The 25416-nt window shown below is 37.7% G+C and overlaps 5 protein-coding genes across 8 annotated transcripts in view; 3 read left to right on the top strand and 2 right to left on the bottom strand.

The window, feature by feature from the left end:
* The first annotated feature begins 878 nt into the window (after positions 1-878).
* Positions 879-3013, top strand: LOC132196567 (molybdopterin synthase catalytic subunit). Of its 2 annotated transcripts, none has more exons than XM_059619317.1 (9): positions 879-1016; positions 1070-1204; positions 1257-1369; positions 1423-1607; positions 2066-2157; positions 2216-2405; positions 2460-2548; positions 2604-2768; positions 2827-3013. In XM_059619317.1, the coding sequence occupies exons 2-9, from the start codon at positions 1076-1078 to the stop codon at positions 2938-2940; spliced, it is 1077 nt and encodes a 358-aa protein (XP_059475300.1). In that variant the 5' UTR covers positions 879-1016; positions 1070-1075; the 3' UTR covers positions 2941-3013. The 2 variants fall into 2 exon arrangements, with proteins under 2 accessions (XP_059475300.1, XP_059475301.1); XM_059619318.1 differs by having other exon boundaries at positions 1070-1208; positions 1261-1369.
* LOC132196569 (uncharacterized) lies at positions 3004-3655 on the bottom strand. The gene is made up of 2 exons (XM_059619320.1): positions 3564-3655; positions 3004-3343 (listed from the first exon to the last, which is right to left on the bottom strand). Exon 2 carries the CDS (start codon positions 3337-3339, stop codon positions 3106-3108), a length of 234 nt encoding a protein of 77 aa, XP_059475303.1. The 5' UTR covers positions 3340-3343; positions 3564-3655; the 3' UTR covers positions 3004-3105.
* A 288-nt stretch (positions 3656-3943) lies between these two features.
* On the bottom strand, positions 3944-6146 carry LOC132197885 (DNA-directed RNA polymerase III subunit RPC6). 2 transcript variants are annotated; one of them, XM_059621476.1, is made up of 7 exons: positions 5557-6146; positions 5422-5472; positions 5204-5321; positions 4725-4970; positions 4416-4670; positions 4189-4362; positions 3944-4131 (listed from the first exon to the last, which is right to left on the bottom strand). In XM_059621476.1, the coding sequence occupies exons 2-7, from the start codon at positions 5454-5456 to the stop codon at positions 4036-4038; spliced, it is 924 nt and encodes a 307-aa protein (XP_059477459.1). In that variant the 5' UTR covers positions 5457-5472; positions 5557-6146; the 3' UTR covers positions 3944-4035. The 2 variants fall into 2 exon arrangements, with proteins under 2 accessions (XP_059477459.1, XP_059477458.1); XM_059621475.1 differs by having other exon boundaries at positions 5422-6143.
* On the top strand, positions 5660-7494 carry LOC132196510 (tryptophan--tRNA ligase, cytoplasmic). The gene is made up of 7 exons (XM_059619222.1): positions 5660-5910; positions 5970-6198; positions 6264-6446; positions 6496-6706; positions 6754-6927; positions 6983-7123; positions 7180-7494. The coding sequence occupies exons 1-7, from the start codon at positions 5778-5780 to the stop codon at positions 7339-7341; spliced, it is 1233 nt and encodes a 410-aa protein (XP_059475205.1). The 5' UTR covers positions 5660-5777; the 3' UTR covers positions 7342-7494.
* A 923-nt stretch (positions 7495-8417) lies between these two features.
* The window catches only part of LOC132196890 (uncharacterized), a 74159-nt gene continuing 57160 nt past the window's right edge, over positions 8418-25416 (top strand). For both annotated transcript variants that reach the window (XM_059619826.1, XM_059619825.1), the window contains exon 1: positions 8418-8579. In XM_059619826.1, the coding sequence (XP_059475809.1) occupies positions 8528-8579 (52 nt within the window). In that variant the 5' untranslated portion in view covers positions 8418-8527. The remainder of the gene's footprint in view (positions 8580-25416) is intronic.

Here is a 25416-nt window from a genome sequence, read left to right as displayed (position 1 = left end):
TTTATAAGGCTCAAGGAGTAAAAACTTGTAATATTTTTTGTCCAAATTGATAAATCTTTAGGAATTTTAAATATTTTAATAATATTTAAATACTGAATTCTTTATTAAAGTTAGTTTTAAAATTATGTAATTATGAACACTTTCCATATTATCAGATATCAGTCACTCCAAACTCGGCGAACAAACATACGGTACAGTACGATCTTCTATGAGGGCGATATAATATTATTGCTCCCGCGCTTGATCTTGAAAATTAAGATATCTTTATTTCTATTGGCCAAATACTGTTTAATTCTGCGTTGTGATTGGCGCTTCGTAGAAACACATGGGGGCGTAACCATTTGTGGGATTGGGAGGAAAGCATGTGATCATATTTTTATTCTCTTGATCACACGAGAATTATCTTTAAATTTTGCCTCATCCACTTAATCGATCAGCATTTTATTATCTATTTTACAAGAATAGTATGATGTGCTGATTTGTGTTTTACGTCGTGAAGGGTAAATTTTTTTATCTTTCAGATCTGCTGTGTGCTGTGTTCAAAAAGTGTGCGGTCATTGCAGTGCTGCAGTGGGTTTAGGCAGGTTTAGGAGCCTTCAAAAGTTAACTCAGCGTTATCCTCGGGCTAATCAAAATTGATTAAGCCTATGTATTTGATGAATTTATCTGGAAACACTAAATGGCATGGTACGGATTAGTATGAATAATGTAAAACATGAATTAAATGCTCTAATTAATGTTGTAAACCTTTTACTGGCAGGGTCAGTCCGTCATCGTGAAGGTGTTGCTGTTTGCCAGTGCCAGGGAAATCAGTGGTGAGAGAGAAGCTGAAATCCAAGTGTGCCAAGAAGAAACTTACAGCAATCTATTTAAGACAATAGTTCAGCGATTCAAGCTTGAGAAGCTTCAAAATAGCTTGATCCTTGCCATCAATGAAGAGTACCCTTCATCCGACGACGCTCTTTTAACGTTAAAATCTGGTGACCAAATTGCTGTCATTCCCCCATTAAGTGGAGGTTAGATTTGGGTTATAATGGATTGGTAAATAATTGAAATTTACTTAAACTAGGTTAGCATGGATACTGTTAAATTGACACATGACAAGTTGAGTGTCGACGAAGCAACAACCGTCGTCACATCTCCAAAATGTGGTGCCATATCTCTTTTTGTAGGGACAACAAGAGACAATTTTGAAGAAAAGAAGGCAAGTTTATTCTAGTTGGAAAATTATTTAAAATTATTTGTTTACTTATTAGGTAGTTCAATTGGATTATGAAGCATACGACTCAATGGCAGAAAAAGTAATGCGCGAATTATGCAGTGAAGTTCGCAGCAAATGGGCAGTGGAGAATATTGCAATATTTCACAGGTAAAATTTGGAAGAACTTAACATGCATTTGAAAAAAAAAAAATGATCTTTAGGCTAGGGACTGTTCCTGTTTGTGAAGCAAGCGTGATAATTGCTATTTCCTCGGAGCACCGAGGCGAATCTTTGGCAGCTGTGCAGCATACTATAAATGCATTGAAGGCACTTGTTCCGATATGGAAAAAGGAGGTTTATGATGATGCTAGCAGCAACCAACCTGAATGGAAGGCGAACAAGGAATGTGCGTGGAGTAAAAATAATCTCCCTCAAAATAAGTAGTTTCGTTTAGTTGGTGATTTGGTGGTTCATTTTCTTGGGGTTGGATATTTTGGTGCAATATCTGCATGTGATGTTTTAAAGTTTTCTCCACGTTATTGTTGAATATTTTCAATGCGCAGAATTGAAAGGAAATTTTAAAGTGTTTTAAAGCTTTTTAATGGAGAAAGTTTATAATAATTTTGTTAATTTTTATTAGTTATTTTGCCCCAATTTATATTGTGATATCTATAAAATAAAAAACATGACAAATAAAATGACATGTAGAATTGTGGTAAGCAGTAAAAGCAATTAAGACTGCGTACCACACCCACCTTTTAAAGAGAGTTGTAGTAGAAAATATTTTCAAATACAAACTTATTTTCAAATAAAAAGATTTTTTTATTTCTTTTTACTTATAGTCCTCCTATTACAATATTTCAGTAATAAAAAAGGAGCCAATTTCTGAAGACAATTTTGAGGAAGTCCCAGCTGTGACCAGCGACATGATTCAGATCAAAGCAAAGCCTGAAGAGGTTGAGTAATTAATTGAATAAATCAATTTAAAAAAAGCATCAAGTTTTAAATTCCTAGGTCAGACGCCGCATTGAGGCGTTTATCAGTAGGAAAAGAGATGACGTCAACAGAATCAATATCCGCGACTTCTGCAGCAGTGCTTGGAAGAATGACGGAGACAAAAGTGGTTCAGCAGACATGGATGACTCCTGCGCCCGAGTCAATGCTGTCCTTGTTCCAAGAAAGGATGGAAAGAGCCACTTGAAAAGTGAGCTAATTAAATAAAATAAAAAAATATTATTAACAAAAATACATGGTGAAGTCCGCAGAGTAGTTAACGAATGGGGACCTCAAACCAGAAGTTTTGATCCTGGGCCCTCAACCTCGGCCGAAGAAAACAAATCTCGGGATGTAATTTCTTTTCAATTTTACTTAGTCAAATTATAATGATAATTTTTCCCTCTAGTTGCCACAAGGTGTAGCAGAGAGACTTCAAAATATAGAAAGGCATCTGCAGCTTGAAGAAAATTCTGAAAAGCCTGTGGCTCGAGATGTCTATGCAAGGTTAAAAGTTATTGAAGATCGGATTCTTTTCTTAGAGGGAATATCGCCTGAATACTTTTCAAACTTAGTAAGTACAGAATAGTACTTGCTTTATTTGAATTGCTTAATCTTGAATATTTTTACAGCCACAAGCCCAAAGTCAAAATTTAACCGATTACCAACCTGAGAAGAAAAGAAAATATTCATCTAAAGAACTAAGGGAACGGTTGCAAGCAATGCAACGGAGCTTTCAATCATGATTTGTGAAACTTTAATCTGTAAGGGAAGTGAATTTTTTTAATCGAATAAAATTTTTAAGTAGGTATAACTAGAGTTTAACATTTATTTTTCATTTTGTTTCTACCACTTTCCCACGGTCTTCAGCAAATGTACACGAATATTTCATACAAGCAAGACACCCCCTTTTAGTGTCCAGACTTCTTCTGTGACTCTGCCCACTTTGCTTTGTTGGCGGGTGAGTTGGATGCCTTTTGGATCTTGTAGAAAATAGGAGCGCTAATTGCCAATCCGATAGCCCAGTACTTCCAGATCCACTGGTTGTTAATGTGCCACTTCAAAGGGAACTGGGCGATCTTAGCGGTGAAGGTGTAAGGGTACTTCATGGGACGTCCCACGGGTCCGGAAGCGGCGCCAGACATTTTTCTGCAGAAATAAATGAGTTTATCTAAGTTAAAAATGTTTTAAGAAGATCATTTGAGGGCGCAAAAAAAAATGGATTCGGAACAGCAAAAATTAAAGGTGAAAATATGCTTATGAATGTCTCTCTAATGGTCATTCGAGTTACAGCATTAAGAATTGATCACTTGGTTTATCTATTTTTTACCCTGGCTGTGGTATATTTATAAAAATATAAAGAAAATACCTGTTTTTTGAGTGAAATTGATCAGCCGAAGGAACAGATTTAACACTGGACACAGATCTCAATGAAGCAAGAACAGCTGAATAAAAAGATGGGAATCTTTTAAAAGGGCGGGAAAATTTATAAAGTTTAAAAATTTATAAATATTTGCTACATGCTATTGGCTACTGCCTACCATAGTTTTCGCATTTTTTTTATTCAAAGGAAAAAATATATACATAAAAATATTAATGTAATTCAATTCAATTTAATTGAATTGTGATTTAAATTTTCATTTATGTATCTTTTTATTTTTTAACAGCATAAAATATAATTCATTTTGTGATTTTGGAATTATTTTTTGTATTTTTTAATGCACACACAAAAATAAGGGAAAAATGCGAAAAATGATCCATTGAATTATATTTATTTTTCAAAGCATGTCCAAATTGGACTTAAAAAATTCTGAATTAATTCATCATAGATTCTATCAGCTTTACATCATTTCATTCACATCAACGTTCAACCAATCAGTCAAGTATTTGCATTTGCTTGGAGTGATAACGCCAGTTGCAGAACATTTTTCTGATATCTGTCACAAGGAAAAAAAAGTTATTACAATATTTGGAACCCGTATAAATTAACTTACTGGACATGCTCCACATGGCATACGGACAATGCTAGGCTGACTGATGAGAGGAGCAACTGCTCTGAAACAATCAACAGGGTCACCGTCAGGCCCTGGTTTGGTCGAGCTTTCGATTTTTCCATCGTAACCCAGACATTGCAGTATTTTCTGAATGTCATTTTCTTTAATTTGTACCTGTTTAAATAAAATAAAATTAGGTTTCACAAATCATTAAATTAATATCTAACCGTAAAAATCTTGAGTCTTCCGATGAATTGCTGAATCTCGGAGATTGTGGCAAAAGACATATTGCGAATTTCCAAAGGTCTCCCTTTCCCATTTACTACAGCAGCTGCAGACTTTTCATTTAAGTATTTCAGAGTTTCTTGAGTGAGGAGATCAGTGAACTCAACGTCAAACTCTTGTTCTTGATAAAAGGTTCCACCGGTAACTTTGCTGTCCGGAATCACATCGTACAACATGTAAACTTTTTTCTTTCCAGCCTGTAAAAAAAATTGTCCACATCCAGTCAGAGAAAAATAACATGATTTCCTTACCAAAACACTTTTGACAGATTTGATTTTCTTACTGGATTCCAGAGATTTCAAAATTTTGTTTAGAGGCCCTGGCATTAAATTGGTCTTGTAGCGAATGTCTCTAATCCATATCCCTTGGTTCCCCGAGCGTTCAATGTGCTCATAAACGATTTGCTCCTCAATACTCTCGAGATCTTTAGTACCAGCAGTCTGGGCTTTCAGTCTGTAGAAAAGTTCTTGATTTAACTGCAGAACTTCAATCTTTTTCTGAAAAGTATTCAAATAAATATCAATTAACTTTTTTTTTTTAAACGAAGCTATATTAAAATATAATAAGTTAGTAGTTTTTTTAATCTAACAATCACAAATTTACACGAATTTTATAATTTATAAGATTTGACGTATGTAAAGGGTCAATATCAATTACATTTCAACCCCCGATAAATAAACAATTCCATTTAAAAAATTGGCATAAAATATATATTATACAGCATTCGTACCTGGACAAGTAGTTTGTTCATGGCATCCAAGACATTTTGACGATTGTGACTGCTGAACTGCTCGTTGATTTTCTGATCGCTAATCCCATCAGGAAATCCTTCCAAAACCTCAAGGATCCTGAAATTTAGTTTGAAAATTGCATATACATTTTTACACATTTTTATTTAAACACGGGTCATCTCAAAGGCAAATATGAAACTGTGTTTTGTTAACTTACTCATTTAGAAGAGGCTTTTCACCTTGGGCTGCCATGGCTCGTTTTAAATTACTGAATGTGAAATTGAATCAATTTTGAGATTTAATTTGGGACGAAATAAGCTCTGAAAACACGAAAAATGTGGTCACTCCTTGCCTTTGCTCCGTGGTTCACCTTTCACCGGTTCAGCCGAAATTTTGTTATTTGTTTACTTTTGCGCAAGGCGCATGCGTATAAATAATTGACGTTCACATCTGCTGCAGAAATTTCATTGATCACAAGAATTTCCACGTTCCAATGCGGTTTTTGAGGGTAATGTCAACTTTCATCAGGCTGCATCCCATTTCTCTCCCAAGTTTGGCAATTTAAACGATCGAATGGCAGAGGACAAAGTGACCGAAGACATGTCCAGTGTCCAGATTACGGCGAGTGCTGAAGACGAGGACGTGGTCGACCCGTGGAACGTGACGAGCAAGTCTGACACTGGCATCGATTATGACAAGCTCATAAGTCAGTTCGCAATTTTTTTTCTTCAATTTTTCCTTACAAGAAATTGCAAATTTTTTCAGAGAGATTTGGTAGCTCCAAAATCGACGCCGCCGTCATTGAGCGGTTCGAGAAGGTCACAGGGCACAAGGCCCACCCTTTTCTCCGCAGAGGCATCTTTTTCTCGCATCGAGATTTGAACACCATCCTCACCGCCCATGAACAGGGCAAGCCCTTTTACTTGTACACAGGGCGAGGGCCATCATCTGCAGCTATGCACCTAGGGCACCTCATTCCCTTTATCTTTACAAAGTATTTTTTATAATTTTGACATACATACATTTGTTATCTTTTTTTTTTTTTTTTAATATTTTCAGGTGGCTTCAGGAAGTTTTTGATGTTCCTTTAGTAATCCAACTGACTGATGATGAGAAGACTTTGTGGAAAGATATCAAACTGGAAGAGGCTATAAGGTTGTCCTATGAAAATGTGAAGGATATCATTGCCGTAGGTTTTGACCCAGAAAAGACTTTTATCTTCTCTGATCTTGAGTTCATCGGGTAAATTATATGCAGATTTTTCAAAATATGAATACAATTTATCTCGTAGGCAATGCCCTGCGTTTTACCAGAATATGGTTCGAGTCCAGAAGTGCGTAACCTTTAACCAAGTAAAGGGGATTTTTGGTTTTGGAGACAGCGACGTTATTGGAAAAATTAGTTTTCCAGCAATTCAAGCAAGCCCTGCATTTTCAACGTCATTTCCCTTTATTTTTGGAAAGGCCAAGCTCCCTTGTCTCATCCCCTGCGCTATTGACCAGGTATAAAAAATTTTTGCTTTTAAAAAGGAGCTAAAAAATTTTTTTAGGACCCTTACTTCCGCATGACCCGAGACGTGGCGCCTCGAATTGGAATGCCCAAGCCGGCCTTGATGCATTCCACCTTCTTCCCTGCCCTGCAGGGTGCCCAAACCAAAATGTCCGCAAGTGATGATAACACTGCAATCTACCTGACAGACACACCCAAGCAGATTAAAAATAAAGTAATTAATGCCGACGATATGATGTGATTTAAAGATTAATTATTAAATTACGCAGATAAACAAACATGCTTTCTCTGGAGGTTGTGCAACCGTTGAAGAACACAGAGAAAAGGGTGGTAACTGTGATGTCGACATTTCTTATCAGTACTTGACCTTCTTCTTAGATGACGACGACAAACTGATGCAGATTAAAATAGTAATTAATTAAAATATTATACGCAGCATTTAACCAAATGCATACATTTTGCATAGGATTATACAAGTGGCGCAATTCTTACTGGCGAGTTGAAGAAAGAACTGATCACAATCCTGACAGCTCTGGTTGGGGCACACCAGGAAAGAAGAGCAAAAGTTACCACCGAGGTCATAAAACAATTTATGGAGATTCGAAAGCTCAAGTACAACTACAGCTGAGAATTTTCTGTTTAATACGCAATTTCATTTCACACCTGAATTTTTAGGTAATTTTAAATTATTAAAAAAATTTCAGCTCCTTGTCATTGGTTGCTTAAGCCTAGTTTTTTGCAGCCACCATTTTGCATATTTTGCAAATAAATTTGTTGAAAACAAAAAAATCGCATCTTTTTACTTATATTAACTTAAGTCTGGAAAGGGATTTAGGCAGTTACGAGAGAACATACTTTAGATCTCCAAGGATATTCGTACGCAATGGAGTCCATTTTTCTCATCGGGTTCTTTAACGATCAAGCACCATTAATTAAAATTGCGGTAATTCATTTAAAGAAAGCTTAAAAATTAAGTGATGAGATTGTGCATTTCTTTGTAAAAATTGATTTTATTAAAAAACAACGGCTCTACCAGTTTCCGTCACGTTCTGCAAGAAGGGTTCTAGTATTAGTCAGCGATCACCGCGTTAGCTCATCAAATAGTCGCAGACCCCCGGTAGAGCCGTTTTGATTTTGAATAAAAAAATTATCTCTTCTTCACTTCCATGATCATCTACTCTGATCTACTCGAGTGTCAATTTCTTCAAACATAAAAATTAAATATTTCTATTTGACTTTATTTTTTCTAACTTAAAATTAGTTATAACTAAGGATTGATGTACAATGAACAGTTCAGTCATTTTATGAGAAATGCAACCAAGAATAGCATTGAATTATAAGGTTATGCAACCGGGTTATTAGCGGTGTCGTGCAGGTTGCATAAGTAATTAATCTTTCTTTTTGTGTGAGGATTTTACTTATTTTCCATTTCAAGTAAAAAAAAAAACAAGTGAATTGAGTGACAAAAACGCTTGCAATCACACGGGTTGCAGAGGTGAATGAAAGCAAGCTTAATTGGATATGGGGTCACCCTGTCCGGCCGGCGCCTCTCGCGCACCTGCTTTTGTTATGAGAACCGACGTGATCCCTGTTATACAAACGATTTCTACTGCTTTTGGCGCGTGGAGCAAAGTTGGAAGGGAGGCGAAGCGGCGGGCGTCTGCGCGCCCTCACGGGGGTGCCGATCATTCGGCGGCAGTCTCGCGCCGAGCATCGCACACCTCGCACAGGGTTGATTTCAGACGACGCGTGGTCTGTACTTGCTTACGGATCTGCACCGGCTTTCGAGAAAAGCAAAAACTTCACTCATCACCATGGCCGTCAATCTGGTCAGCTTGACCTGTTTGCTGCTAGCAACAATAGCAGGTAGGACAGGTTTTTTAATTTAATTGATTTCTTAATTGAAATTTTTATTCTTAATTTTTTGTATGTAATTGATCTATATATTCACCAACTAAAATACACGCGGTTTAAAATAAATTAATTAAATAATATCGGAATTCTCAGACGCGCTTTTTTGAGGCGCAGAGATTTCACAAACCACTTCTTCGAAAACTTCTTTCCACCTAATCAAACTCACACCCACATGCCAAGTTACTAAACTTCACATTAGAATTTTTTATTACTTACCGTCACAAATATACAGCACTACAGCGTGTTGTTGTGAAAAACCGCACGAGTTAGCTTTTGGCGGAATAAATTTCTTTGAAAATTGAAAACAATTATGACGTATTTTTTTATGGAACTTGCGAGCAGTAAGGCGTTTTCAAATGGTATTTCTGTGCCAACTGTTATTGGTATATATGAATATGTTTTTTTTTTTTTTTAATAATTTTGTTGATTCATGATTTTTATTGTAAAATTTCCTTTTTAAATAGCACCTTCAATCTTTTGAAAATTTCTGCAACAATATAGCATTCACTTATATTTCCATTGAGATCGCATTTCTATGTGAAATATACAAAAATGAAATGTCCATCTGAACGACCCAGGCTTGCGAAAAATCCAATTTGAGAGCACCAGTCATTTTGCGTCAAGCACAAAAGTGACAAAGGAACGATTTTCTGATTGCAAGGCGCGCTCATGAAATCCTGCAAAAATCGCGCTCCAAGCTCGGAACAATGGGAAGGTGGAGAAAAAAGAGCTGTGGCGGCGAACACGTCCAACCGAAAAATGACACACACGCCGCTCTGCAAAGGAGTGATATATCGGGTCTGCATATTAAGTTTTCACGCAGACTGATGTGATAAATGATGGTGCGCGCTGATGGCGTTATATTATTCGCCGTTTCATAGCTCGTCAAGTAATGCTCCTACTTACCATTAGGCGCAGAGCGCGGGCATGCATTTTTGTAATGCTCCCAGTTTCCCACCTATAAAATTCTGTCACCGCCGGAAAAACGAGTCGACGTCGTAATATCATCGCGCTTTTTTTATTCTGTGTCACACGGAGCGAAAAATGAGCGTGCACGATCCACGTGGTGACAAAAATTTTTGTTTCAAGAAGATGATCAAAATTATCAAACATTTAATCGCAGTTCTAAATGGCATTAAAGATTTTCTTCAGATTTTTTTCTACAGTTGGAATGGAATTATGGATAAATCAAAGTTTATTATGCCTTGATATTGCGGAAATTTTTTTGTACCAAACACTCGTCTGGGCTTTTTTAAGTTAGCAGACTCCCCTGCACACAATTTTAGAGGAATTTTATCATTTATTTTTCAGCCAAATTTCCTACCAATATTTTTTTCCCCGCACTTTGTCCAAGCTGCTCGCGTCTGTGTGAAACAAAAGCAAAATGTTTCACACGAGAGCGAACACAATTCCCAGTTGCCGGCGGCTTTTGAAAGAGCAAGAGCGTCGCACATATACATACATAAATATATATTATGCTGACTGAGTCCAATATTTTCCGGCGCAACGCTCGTATGAACACTGTCTGCCTTCATTTTTATAGCCACTCAAGTGAATATATGCAAATTCCTCATTGTTTATGACGGGATGCACCCGCCGTCGATTCACCTCTGCACAAAAAAAAGCTTTTTTTGTTCACCTATGCTTGTTTTCCGCCTCTGCAGTTTCCGTAAATGAAGACGCATCACCGTAAAAAACCCCGGCAAGGGTCACACTCCAATGAACACATTTCCAGCAACTTCTTGGAGTTAATAATGTGACAGTACTCGAAGATATTTATTATACAATTGAATCATCAAACCAATGTGAACCTAAATAATGTTTTTCTGCTTACAATGTAAAAAAAGGAAAGATTTTTTTTGGAATATTTGGTAAAAACTTTAAAATAGATAAAAAAAATTTTGCACAGCTTTTTCTTAAATTAAAAGTAAGAAAATTGAAAAAGCTATTTTCCATCGGATCCTCTGTGCTGAAAAAAAAATCCAAAACAGCTCTCCAGCGGAGACACACAAAGAAATCGTTATTTTAGCCTAAATATGAGTGGCGAGGAAGTTCCGTGTGCTCTACCCGCGGGTCCTGGCTGAATTGGTTTGTTTGCGTAGCACACGTGTGTGTTTTCAACATCCAAGTTCGCACAGTCCCAGATTCCCGTTGGCCGTTGGCTCTTTCTCGTTGGTAATAGGCGCAGCAAACATATGCAAGAAAGCAAACAAAAAAGCTTTATTTACACTAGAGCTAGGGTGAACGAGTGTGAGAAAAATATCAAGTGGCTCGCTTCGGAAGTGCTTCTTTGCTCTTCCTGAATCATATTGCACTGCACACAGTGCTTTGGGGGAAACACACTGGGAGAAAAAATTGCGCTGGTGTGCTTTTGCCGAGTGCGATTTCCCGAGCGCTTTTATTGCCCACCGGCTTTGGCTGATTTATTCTGCGGCGGTTATGGGTTATGGTCCACCGAGGATAACTCTGCTGAAATTTTAATGCCTTCCGCGAAATTGTATCTTGAAATGGTGTGTGCGATATATATTCATAATCTCATAAATCACAAGTTATTTACATGTCACATTATTCTATTTTCATTCTTCACACTATTTTGGAGAATCAACACAATTTTAATCATGTTGCGACTTAAATTTGAGCGAAAAAACTTGACATTCTAAAATACAATGATAGATAGTTAAATAAATGATCAAAAATTAGACATTTCGGTACGATACAAATTTTAAACTAAATAATTTTTGAAATTATTAAAAATAATTTAAGTTGTAAAGAATGGTTCTGAAATTTATTAAAATTATTATAAATTATAATAATGAATTATAATCATTTTTGCTATTGACTTTATCTACTAATTTTAATAGCAATTGAATATTTTTCCTTTACTGTCCAATTCAATATAATTAATTAGTATTCATATTTTTCATTCTTAGTGTCTCTGAAATGCTATTAATATTACCATAGTCTCTTTAAACAGCCAATAATAATTATTTTCATTGAGAATTAAATATACAAGATGAATCAAAGCAAGTCTTTAGAAGAGCCTACAAAAATCCAGCACAAGCTCATTAAATTAAATAATTTTTATAATTTTCATGAGCAGAACATTTTTCCTCTTTTTAGGACCAATTTCCTACCCTCCCTTCGGGATTTTTATTGCTTTATGCAAAATATTACCCAGCGACTTCTGTTATTTTTGTTCTCCTCTCATGTTCTCTCTCCTGAATGTTAAAATTCTCAAGCGCACAATTATGATAATCTGGCTGCATTAATTACACACGAGGCTCAAGCGAGAGCACGCGGCGAATAAATTTTCATCATCAGAAAAGAAAGGTGGGCCCTCCTGACTTGCTTCTTGGCAATGGGCACGAAAGTCGAGAATAATCTAGTCGAGTGTGTCTGCTCGAAAATGCAAATCGCGCTAGAGGGACGTGTCATTATTGCTCTCCACGATACACCGCACATGCACCTAAGAAGGACGCCACGCAACTTTTCCACTTTTTTCTGCTCTCTCCCGCATATTGTGAATATTCATGGTGGCTTATTGCGCTAAGGTCTTGAGGGTTCTCATCCGACAAGAGTGGGCTGCTGCTTCCATATCGCTTGCACACACACGCACCCCCTTTTTATATAGTATTTTTTTTCTTAAGTCCAATGAAATTATGCCAAGGCGTGCTGCTGCAGTATGCAATATTCATGCCCGTCAATTTTCCACTTAACAGTCTCGCGTCGGTCGGTTCTCGTCGCACCCAGAAAAAGGAAACTTTCCTCTCAGCTCTCGCTTGATAATTGAAACGCCATTTGAAACGGACGGAAAATTGCTTTCTCAGCGCGCCGAGCTAGCTGTGAGACGATTTGCATTTCATCCGGAGAAAAGTGCAGCAGTTGGCGGCGCCGCAAGTTGTGTTGGCCGCAATACTCAAAGTTTGATTGTTCATAAAACTTTTTCAATTTAATTAGGAAAAAGGGTTTTGTTCGGTTAGTCTCTTGTCGGGGTGCATCACGCCCTGATAATTGCTACACTGCGCGCCAACTCTCTTTTCCATCTGTTCGTTTCTACCCCCACGGCTCCATCCGAGAACTCACTCGGAACCATTCAATATAAAACTTAATTTTATTGCTCCTCTTCTTATTTTATCTGTTTCATCACTATCGCCACTGGTGTTCTGACGATGATAGAAACTTTTTACAATTAACAGAGAACATTGAGGTTAACTTTGCAATTACGTACGGAAGGGAATGGAAAGATATTTTTCTGATCCAATTAAAAAAAAATGAAGAAAAAAACGGGACTATCTGGGTCCAACTTTTATTCTGTAATTTTCTTGAATGTTTCAAAATAAATTTTTTTGGTGGCCTCCCCGAAATTCTAAAATTTCCGATATAAAAATATGGCCTATCAAAGAAATTAATTGCATATTGTGAGTAACTGAAGCAAACTGAATGCGGTTTTAACCCTGTTCAAAACGTACAGCAAAAAAGAATATGTGGGTCGCTAAAAATATATATATTTCATCGAAATTGTTATTTGTAAAGCACAACAAATTTTTCATAAGTAGGCAATTTCAGTCTAATTATACTACAGTCGAAATAATCGAAATTATTTAAAATTATATTTGTAAAAAAATCTGTCCTACATATTTTAAAACTGAACCAACGGCCCAGAGAATAGCGACCAATTCATTCGAGTAGTGCGAAAACGCTCTTCTCGCCGCAGGAATGCCGCTCGACTGCTTGCTTTCGCAAATTGATAATGGCTGTGTTGATGTCTGTTCACGCATGGGGTTTTAAGCGATGCCAAATTACACCCGCTCAAGGCAGCGTCGAGTGTGCAATAAACAGCATGGCGCGCGGGATTTCTGCATGCGTGAGACTCTATAGGGCGCACTGATTGCGGCGGACACATTCGCTCTCGCAAGTTGTCAGCGCCGATAAACTTATTGTGCAGGCAGCAGTCGCATTTACTTCCTCTCGGGCGCGACGGCAACAAGAGAAACGCTCGCACAATGCTCTGATTAATTTGATAGAGCGTCCGTGTCTCTCTCCTCCTGCGGCGTCTAATTGTTACACAATATTGCGGCGGCTGTAGTCGGGAAACAATATCTATGCTGCCTTGGCTAATTTGTTCCGCTGGATTCCACACATTGTGCATGGAATCCAGATCAAAAGAGAGTATCTTGAAGAAATACTTCAGTCTTGATTATTTTGATTTCAGTAATAATTTAAATTATATAATTATGCAAGCCCAGAAACTATTACACGGAACCCAGCCTTAGAAAATATGTCCATGGGCAAAGGCAAAATGTCTAACCTGCGCCTCGCCAATTTGCAAATTGCCACCCCTAATGCCTGCAGCTTGGATGAGTCACTCCAGTTTTTGCTCAATCCCGCTCAATAACTCCTGAGGAATTTTTATGATACTGAAATTTAGCATTTTAAAACACTATTGTCATATGCAATCAATTTCAAACATATTTTGCCACTTATCTGGAAACTGCACTTTGCCTTTAAAGGGAATTCCCGCACTTTTACGTCAATTTTGTAGACAAAACACGCTATTGGTCGATAGGTCACGTGATGCTCATCAATCACATCAAATCATATGTCATGATAATTTCTAATGAGAGTAAAACATGTGGTGACTCCAAATCTGGCGGGAAGAAAAGAAAATCACCTGATTTTATTTTTGTGTTCACGAGCGTGTGATAGAAAATTTCTCTTTAAACAGTTTTAATCGCAATGAATGTACGGCCGATTGTGACAATTAATGTGCTTAAGTCATCAAAAACCGAGGAAAGTTGATTTGATGGAGGCTGAGGTGGCAAAATCAGCAGAAAAACAGGAAACTCTGAACAAGAAGGTAAGCGAATCACTCTTGAGGAGCGGCCGCGACCGTTTATTATTGTCAAAAGATCAATGGTGCCCCTGGACATTTTGTCTATTAAGGCCCGCTTCTGTTTATAAAAAATTGTCGTGATTGAGGATATACTTTATGTACTAGGTGAAAATTTTTAAAATATGTACTGAAATTATACCATCTTTTTATCGATAACTAATTAATGCTCTAATCTAATGCGAGATATGATATGAGCCAATTAATAAAAAAAAAATCATGAGCTATCAAATTAAGTTGACGTTAAAAATGAAAACATTTAAATTCTTTGACCCAACTTTGGTCTTTATAAAGGTTTCAGTGTTTCGAGTCCTATTATTATTTTTTGCGTCAAAAAGTTGTTTCGAACATTCAGTAAACGGCATAAGTATTATGAAATGATTTGCAACCCGCTCGGTACGGCTTTTATGAATCGCCCTCATTATTTCAAGTGACTTTTGCACGCACTTTTGGCAGACAAGGCTGGCGAGAAAAAAAGAGGGTGGCCAAAGCATCTGCTGCCGAGAATTGTTTTTTGTTTTTTGCTAGACGCATTTGCTCGCGCAAAGAATGGAAGTGGCGGCTGCTGTGGAATATTCGGAACAATATTTCAAATAAAGTTGAACAACGCGTGCACAGCCAACTTGTTCCGCCCTTCTCTGGTGTTCAATTTTATTGCACTTTGTTTTTAGCTATGACAGCCTGAAAAAAACGCACAATTGAAAACTTGATCATCTTCGAGCGTGCTGTTGACACGTTTTAAATTTTATTTTGCTCGTAAAAAGAGATTTTGATTATTATATGATTTTGGATTTTTGCCATAGTTTTCGAGCCAGATTGGCGAGTGAGTATGCAAAGCAGGTTAAAGAGCCAAGTGTGCAATTCCCCTTTTACGAGGCACAGGTGTGGCACGCAATAAAAAGTCTGCGCGATTTCTCTGTTTGGCTTCGCGCTGCTGTCGGGGACGGCCTTTGTTTACTTTTATCTAGGCCAATTTTTCCACGTCAGCTTTATATATATTTGAGTTTGAACAAAGACGACGGCCTTTACAAAAGCCATTGTTGTTGCCCAATCAAAGCCAAGTTGCAAGTTATTTTCTCGTGTTGGAGATGAAACTTTTTTTATATCGAATAAAATAAATTAAAATTAATAAATTGATAGGAAAAATTCAAGTTTTATTTGCGCTTAATTCAATACGCCGACGTTCGCCGATGTGAAGAGAGGCTTTCATGATATCTCTATTCATTTCCCACTATGGAGACGCAGGAGGAAATGAATTCAATTCGACGAGCGCGGGCTTTATGCATTCGTTCAGCAGAAGGCGCCGTCGTTGGGAAAAATATTGAGCGGTGAGGCAGGTGCTATAAATGTGTCTCTGAGGAACACTTTCTTTGCTTCTTTCTTGCGAAGAGATAGAGCGGGGGCGCTGCGATGCGAGTGCAAAACTGGCAAAAACTACTTTTTGTCCGAGTTTAGAAGGCGATAGGGCAGATTTATTATTGCCAATAATGAAATACGAGGCGTCAGAGCAAGCTGAGTTAACCGACTTTGACTGCTGCTTTCGCTGAGGTTTGAGCCGCCGCTGTTTATTGAACAACGTGCCGGACGCTGACGATTTATTTCACTCTCTTTGATGGATGAACACTTGCAAGATAAACTTTTGGCTGCAAATCCATATTTCATGACGCTTTTTGTACTCTTTAGAGACTGTCTCGGTCTATCGTACAAACTGTTCTGGTTCTGGAAAGCAATTTATTGTTAGATCACACAATCCATGCACGTGTGGTATTTTGTTATAGCCAAGGTGCTTCAATGTTGATAAAAATTTGATAATCTTAGGAAATCCCATGTAAATAAGAGTCTAACTTCAATTAAGGAGCTTGAAATTAGAATAAGAATGCAAAAAATTGATAAAATTTTATAAAGTATTTATTTGTAAGGTATTTTAAATTTTAATAATATTCTGCCATCTTTCAATAATTTTTTTTTTAATTTTATGTGTGAATGTTCAAAAAAATTAAATTATTTGAATAAATTTGTTTGAAGAAATTGACATTCGAGGAGATGATGAAGGAAATGAAGAGATCTGGCTATTCCTCGTTGGGATTTTTTTTAACATTTGGCTCTACCAGTTTCGGTCAGGGTCTGCGACCCTTTTTCATGTGCAAAAGCGCTGCTTTTAATCTTAAATCCGAAATAATATTAACAATATTTCCCCCCAATAAACATCAATAGTTCAATCAGAGGCTATTTAAAATAAATAAAATTCTGATACAATTTATTAATCAAATAGTCCGAATTCAAAACAACTTGTATTTTATATATTTAACGCACCAGCGCCGCAACTCTGCCTATATACGAGAATCTAAATATGATTATTTTCTTATGAATAGATGATGGCTTAAGGCTTATTGAATTTTTGGTTCAGACTTTTTTTAGAGCAAATTATTTGCTTGTTTGATCAACTGCCATCGCGTTTCGAAATTTGAATTATTCCATCATCCTATCCAAACATGCGCCATTTTGGTGAACACAATTTGCATACATATTATCGTCCTTATTCAGATCGATCTCTGCTTTTTTTGCCTTGTTATTATCTGCGAGTAGCAGCCAGACGTATTTAATTGAAATAATTGCGCCTCTAATTGATTTTCTGCCTCGAAGAGAAAAGCGATCCTCGTGAGCAGGCCACATAATAAAAAGCAGCTAGTTTTGCCACACTAACGGCAGACATTCCCTTGCGGGTTCTGCCACCGACGTTGATTTCTGAATTGAAAAGGGGCACTTGAAAAAGCCGACTGCAGCAGATAGGGAGATGGAAACCAATTAAAAGTAAAAAGCTTCAATTGAAAAGCTAATCAAACGCAGTATAATTTTGTATCATTGAAAAAAAGTTGGTTTAGTTTTTTTTAAATTAAAATATTATTTAAAACATGGTTTTTTCACTTTGTTAAAATTAATAAATATTTTTTTGCAAACATAAATTTTGTATTGAAGTTCTTTGTACCATTTTTCAGCTTTGAGCTTTTGTTATTAAGGAAATTTGTTTGCAAAAGGTTATTTCCCAATTTTCGCAGAGCAAACAAAACTGTGACAAAATGTAATTTTGTTGGCAAACAAACAGGCAGGCAGGTGCTCATCTCTGAAATTTCAACCCGGCGGCGGGAGTTACTTTATCCCTACACGTACAAGCTTTGCGTCACAAAATCAAATAATGAATGGGCTCCGCATCATCCGTAGACTGCTCTCTCTGGGTGCGAAATAAAGCCTGAACTCAACACACTGCGGCAAAAGAGTTTTCGGCAAAGGAGAAAGCGAGTGGGTAGTCCCGAGTCGGAGCTAAAATTGTTTAATTAGAGCTTGCAGAGGAGGACGTGAGAGGCGGACGTCGACTGGTCGCAAAAAGCCGCACGGCCAGGTTTATTGTTATTATTTTATCATAACAACGGCCGCGACCGTGTTGAGAGGGACATGCACGCTCCATTTTTAATGCGCCCACTAACAACATTATGCTCTCAGCGCCGGCCAACGAAATTCGGCTGCAATGTAATCACCGCCGTTTTGGACGCGCAGTTTTTGGCCACTGCGCGAGCGGAAATAATGAGTGGACGCGCGCGCGTGGTCATTATTGCGTCCTTTCATCTCGGCGCACCCAGAGTGAAATTTTAATCGGCACTACGTGCTTGTTAGCCACATCAGTGGGCAGTAATTTCAACCCATTTTGCATATTTTCGTTATTTTTGTTTTTTTTTTTCGTTTGTTATTCTAGTTAAATGGAATGGCTACACAGAAGCGATAAATTTTATAAATTATTTAATCGACGTGCCTAAAAAAAATGTGTTTTAATCAGTTTACTATAGAGGGACTTGTAACATAAATGGAAATAAATTAATTTGATTCACATTGCTTAAATTGAAAACCAATTTCAATTCTCAATTTTCCATACATTTCGATTATAATAAAAAAAATACTAGCTTTGTAAAAATAGTACTGACATTTAAAAACATTGAAAAATGTCTGCATGTAATAAGAATATAGAATAAGGAGAGCGAGCAATTGAACTATCTCAGCAGTTTGAAGTGAGTTTTAATTGAAATTGCAGCCCATTTCTGTTAATTGAACGTGCTGTTTCCTCGGAGCTCATGCAATCTTAATCTCTCAGTCAGTCCAGTTTATCAGAGACGCCGGCCGACATGCAAAACAGCGCGCACGCGATTTTTAACGAGCGCACAAAGTACAACAGGAAAGCAAACACACACAGCTCTCTAAATTTGCAGACACTTAAAAAAAGAAGTTTTAATGGGCGAAATGGAGTTTTAAGCGGAGGAGTGCGCCGTCTCGCTAATAAGATAGTGTTTTCGCGTGCTCACGAATTTGCATGCCGAGAGAAAGGGGGGAGAATTTATGGAGGCTGGGAGGCGTGCGAGCAAAAGAGAGACAAGACTGAATTACACGCCACTTGCCTCTCATTATTTGACTGCACTTTAGGGCCAAAACTTGAGATAACGCGTTTACGCACCGACGAGGTGCTGCTGGCTCTGCGAAGGAAATCTCGGTTTAATCTTTGGGAGTGCGCGCTCTCTGTATATTAATTAATTGCGCTGGAAATAGCTTTTGCTAGAACGCATTATGTTTTTCATGAACTATGAAAATCGAAACATCTCTATAAGGTAATCTAAAAAATATTGCCTGAATACCAATACAAATTTCATTACAGGTCACTGCAGGTCACTAGGTAGGGGAATTTATTAAACAAAAATTAAATCAATAATTTAAAAAAAAAAAATATTCTGATTCATTCTGAAATTTTTTAATTAATTTTAATATAAATTTATTACCTTTTTTTAGGAAAGTTTGCATTTGTCTTTGTACAGCTTTCCTTGTGAAAATTTGGTACTATCTTGAGATGAATTTTTTTGCTTAGACTAATTGGCTTGTGGAAAACCACCCTGGCAGCTTGAAGGATGGAGCTGTGGCTGAATTGCCCCATTTCCTGAAATTTTGCAAAGCTCAAGCACCCACTGTCGACAAAGACTAATTCCTCTAATGCAATTACCCGCGCAGACAGGAACTTTGCACACACTCCACACAAAAAAGCGGCGGGCTGCTTTCATTAGAAAGAGCGGCAAAGAAAGCCATTTTGCAGCAATGGAAATGCGCCGGCGTTTCTCGTCAGCAGTCAGAGAGGATACAAGAGAAAGAGAAGTTAGGAAAAATAAAGGGTCGAGGGCTGTCGGACGACTTTTTCCTCCTCTCTTTGCGGAATTCGCAGGAGATATATAAAGGGGCTGGTAAACAGCATCTCCGCAGGGCTGTTGACCACTCTATTGACGGAGAAAAATTCTAGGGACCAACTGTTGTTGCGCCGAAAAATAAATACACGTTCGCCCTCTCAGTGGGGCGGAAGAAAAACAGGAGTTGGCTAATTTTGCGTCGTCCATGCAGCCGCCGTAATTACTCTTAATTATTTATTAACGACTAGACCTCTCAGCCCTCCAGGGACCTGCACTCGCCTAAAACTAAATAACGCAAAGTCTCTAGGAGCTATTTTCAAGGGATTAACAGTCAAGAGTGATTAAGTGCTGAAACTTCCGAAGAGAGGAGTAGCATTTCTCGTTTTATTCAAGAAACTACTTTGGATTGGCGAAAAGGTGGTTAGCAAAAATAACATATCTATCTGAATGGAAAGGTTTTTCTATCTATAAATTTGTCTTAAAAATAATTGTCGATATAAAAAATATTAGAACTTGAAGAAAAAACAAAAGAACAACTCACGTTTTTACATTACAATTTTACAAATTTGGATATGAAAATGAGGCCGGGGAAGCGTAATAACATTTCGTTATCCAAAGGTCAATTGTATATAACATGGTAAAATCCCATTAAACGTAATCCCGACCCACAGATTCAATAACAAACAATACATACGTCCAGCTTGGTTTGCTGCCCCCTGTAATTGCAAGGCTGGTGTGTATATCACGAGCAGGGCGAGAGGAAACGGAGCTAACCCAATTAACCTTACGCCGAAGGTGGCTATTATTTAAGTGCTTAATTCAATTTTAATTCGGTCTAATACAGCAAACGTGGCGTGGTTTCATTAATTTAAGCCCTGGCTCCGCCAAGCGCACTCTTGTTTCGACGATAAATTGAAAAACTTTGAAGAGAGAGCGCCTGGCGAATCCTCCACAAAACAATTCGGCGCAAATAAACGTCGCGCGCACCGCAAACTTTCCTTTTAATAGAAATTAAGATGTGCGGTGGCCGGCCAAAATAATAATGGACCTCTCCGGCACTCAAGCAAAGAATGAACACCAGCCAGCAGCAGCCTCCCTAGCGGAGCACGCAGAGAGACGAAGTTCTGCTTCTCACGTCCTCCGGCTCGAAAGGGTTGCACGCACGGAATAGTTAACGAGAAGGCCTTGTTTCGTCTTAACCAGAACTCATCTCTATCTATCTCTCTTTCAGCGCGCGCGACGAGAGTGACAAGTAAATTGATCGTCCCTACTTTTGAACATAGGACGATCAACAAAGCTTAGCTTTAAAATTTCCAAGTGCAATTGACATAATTTGGCAGGGAAAATTGCTCAAATCAAAGGAACTTTACTCGAGAACAATTATTATGTTAATTATCAAACTAGGCTATTTATGTAAATTATTGTTTTTATTTAAATAATATTATAAAACTTTTGAATTTAGTATGAAAAACAATTTATGATGCAAAAAGGGTAAATGGTAGTATTTTATTATGGGCTTATCAGGGCTTATAATTTTTGTGTCAGTTTCAGCAATTAAAATTTTTTTAAATAAGTTTTCTTACGAAACGCAGAATGAGAAAAACATAATTAGTTTTGGTGAAGTTCTGTATAAATTAAATAATATGTTTCATTTTAAAATATTATATCTATACACAATGATGTATTTTAAAACTAACAATAAACTTTTAAACAATTTTGATTTCTTTGCCTTAAAGGCCAACTTAGTTTATACTTCTAAATTTCAGAAGCTTAACATGTGCAAATTTATCCATGCTTCTCCAATAAAAATCTATTTCGTATGTTTGGTAGCACTGAACATCATAAAAGATTTATTACAATTTTTTAATGCTTGCTTTTGATTTTCGTTTAGAAGGTAAACACTTTGCACTTCGATCAATACAAAATCCAATGCGGAAAAATTGTCCAGCCAAAAAAAGTATCACCCGACTTTGTCGTATACGAGTAGACAAGAACAAATTCTTGAAATAACACGCGGGAAGTCTCGAGAGATGCTGCGAACGATTAAACTTTGCAGTCTCTCTGTTGAGAATTGGATGGCGATAAAGAGAGGCAGGAAAAATATATAAACTGCTGAGCGAGCTGGCGACGAGCCCTTGTGAGAATAGAGTAGAAGTAGAAGAAGAAGAGTTATGCGCGAGTATCGGGTTTAATTCCAGGATGGATCAGATAGCTCAAGTCGTGCTGAATTCCTCTGTCTATATTTGCTGCCGAGGCATTCGCGCGCCAAGCTTTCAACGGGCCTCGGGGCGAGCGAGCGAGATAAGGAGCGAGCGGTATCACAATGACACGGCAGCAGATTCTGATCTTTCTTGTACATACGTAGTGTAAACAGAAGCACAAAAGCGGGCGAAAAAGCATCCGAGCCTTAATAATGGAAAACAAAAGAGCGCAGGAAGAATGCCGCTTTCCTCTCGCGAATGATGATGTCGTCGCTTAACTCTTCCTCGCCCGAGCTCGCTACAAGCGTGGCCAGCGTGTTTGTCCCCGTCGCAAAGCGGAACACTCGAGGCCTCGGGAAACTGGCGTTGATTACAATTTTGCACAAACACACTTGCCTTTTACGACTTTGCTGCGTCAGCTAAACGTTAAATTTCATTTCATGCCTATGTTGCTTTACAACGCAACTTTGCTCTACGTTGCCCTGATTACGCTCCCCTGAGTGTTTTGCACTTTGAATAATTGTTTAATCACCTTCACTGATAATTAATTTAGCTTTAAAATAATGGACTTGCTATTATATTATCATCGAAATTTTGAGTGAGAATCATTAAAGCCTTGATTGAAAATGTCATTCATAATTAATACATTATTTAGATAATAATGTGTTTCCAAAGTAATCGTTTTCATTGCACAAAAACAGAACGCATTATATAGAATGGATTTCACATTAAAATTTAATTATTATCTAGTATTTAATTAGTCAGAACTAATGAAATGATACTTTTAAACCGGTTGAGAGAAAAATAGGTGTTCAGTGAGTTGATCACTGGATCAACTCACTGAAACTCATAACCTAGTATTTACCAAGAGGCGATGATCGTGATTTACGTATTTTTTAAATTGTGATTGCAAGTTATATTAATGATTAAATTTTGAAATGTAAACAATATAAATAAACAACCTTTATTACTAATTTACACAACCGATCACATCAGAACTTCATAATTTAATTTTTTTTTGTCAATTTTATTATCTGGAATGTTAGTAACAACAAATATTTTCGCTTTTAACTTTGCAAAAAGCCAAACAGCGCGCCAATGAAGAACCTCTGCTGATGAAACTGGGACGAGCGATTTATACACTTGACTTGCGTATTGATTTATGACCGCGACTCAAGGCAAAAAGTAATACAAAGCAAACCTTCCCATAACCGAGTGAAAATGTTAACCGAGCCTCTTTCCGACAGCCTGACGTTGAATTTCGAGTGGCGCTTGGTACGACCGCATTAGTCATTCGCGTGCACCGAATTTCCCAGCAATGCCCCATCTCTTGACGTCACATTTACTTGTGACATGCGATTCCATTATGACTTGCGCTACTTGTGTTATTTTTAGAGGCTTTCCATTTGGATTTGAGGAAATTGTTTGAGACAGGCAACGCGCTCTTTACGTGATTCCAACCTTCTGCACGTAGCCACGTGTGTTGAATGGAATCATAATGTGGAACGTCAGCACCAAGTCGAACTTGTCCAACCGAAAAAAGGCTTAATCAAACTTATTTCATTTCCGTGTATGAGTTTCACAACGAATGTTCTGTGGCACTTGGAGAGTAAAATATGTGTTTCAAACTTAAAGAAAATAACTGTTTCTAAACAAAAGATTTTTTACTTGTATAGTAAATTGGGTAGTACAATAGAACTTTCCAATTTTATTTTTATTTATTTTATTTCCTCATTTCTGCAAAAAACAATGTATTTGATAAAAAACAATGGAATTGTTGGACAAAACGGCACCACCAGTAGCAAGAATTTTGCACCGGATTTCATTTCATTTATAATATTGTTTTTTTGTCTAATTTTTTTTTTTAGAAATTACTATGGGCACAAAAGAGTGCCTTCTTTAGTTAGTTATGCAACGTGCTCGTCTTGGCTGTGCGGCAAAAAGTCTATGGATAAAAAGTACCCACGGCGAAAGTAAGTTCTGCTTGCTTATTCCGTGTAATTTCAACGAGCAGTCATTTTCGAGGCGGCTACACTTCGCAAATTGCAGATAGACGGGCTAACAGTGCGGAACTAAGCGCAGTTTACTCAGCCGGCGTCCATAAAACTCACATTAGAGTGGAACAATAAAAACGGCGTAAAATTCACAGCCGCGAGCGGGCGGGAATGGAAATGCGGCCGCCGGAAAGGCTGCGGCGTCCTTCCTCCCGAAAAACTGGGCATAAACTTATCTCCATATCTTTAAAAAAGATTAGTTTAAATTGCCGCCATTAAAAAGCATTATCAGACGAGTTGCGTAATCAAGAGAGAATATTTGTGGACTCCCTTTTTATGTTTGCAGGCTGCAAAGTTTAATTACACAGTCCTTGTGTTTTTCGCCCTTTCATTTTCAGCACTGAGGGTGGGATGGGGATTGAAAATACGGAAAATACCCACCAGTCTCTGTATTCGATTAAAAATCCAATTATAAACGGAAACGATTGAAACCAATACACGCCTCTCGATTGCTCTGTTTTTCTCGTTTGCAAAGGGAGAAAATAATCGCAAGCAGCAAAGCCCCGTAAAAAAAACTCTCTCGATAGATGCAGAAAAATCATTCAAACAGAGCATTATTTGAATCGCACAGAAAATCATCTGTCAGCAGCACACGACTCTTCTGCCTGAGCCTGTCGCCTGAAAAAAAACTGGTTCACTTTTCCATAGTGAATCGACACGTGATGCCCTGAGCTGATTACGTATAAAACTTGGGGAAACGTCAGAGGGAATCAATAGAGGAAGGAACATTTCCATTTCAATGTTCACATTGCAAAATTGTTTTCTGTGGAAACTGACATTTTGCTTGGATGCATATTATTATCAGGAAAAATTCAATAAACAAATCAACTTCGCAATTTTCTCTGGTAAGGGCACACAAAGAAAGTAAAAAGTTTTTTCTTTTAATTGACATGAATGATTAGCTTGAAAAATTCATTGGATTTTTTCTGCATACACGTGTTTTCAGTGCATTTCTTTAAGCAGACAACAATTTTTTTTTTTTTAATTGAATATTAAGTTTTCTTGAAAATATAATCTTTCTGAATACCAAAAATTGCGTCATGTTAAACTGAAGAGCACTTCAGTGGGTAAAAGCACCATAATTAAAAGTATCTCGTGGGCAATTTGAGCAAGGCAAAGTAAAATAGAGCGGTTCTCAAGGCCATCAATTACACACGTACACATGCATGCCAACGTATATGCAAAGTTTTGCAAAGACCGCCAGCGCACAGCCGGTAATTTACAGTGAAGCTTCGCGTGACGATAAACGCTCATCTCTCTCTCCAAAGTAAATCTCTCTCTTATAAACCCGCCGCAACACGAGGCACCTGCGCGGATCTGCAGCAGTCTCTTCAAGTGCAATTATCCGCCACTCTTCGGGTGCTAAATTACACACAGGCTATATGTAGGGCAATTTGGAGCAATTTCCCCGGGAAAAGAGGGGCGTCTATT

Source organism: Neocloeon triangulifer, unplaced genomic scaffold (assembly GCF_031216515.1).
Source record: "Neocloeon triangulifer isolate White Clay Creek 2 clone unplaced genomic scaffold, ASM3121651v1 ptg000012l, whole genome shotgun sequence".
NCBI classification, from domain to species: Eukaryota; Metazoa; Arthropoda; class Insecta; order Ephemeroptera; family Baetidae; genus Neocloeon; species Neocloeon triangulifer.
The sequence above is the reverse complement of the archived record's forward strand: the minus strand, read 5'-3'. Positions and strand labels throughout refer to the sequence as shown.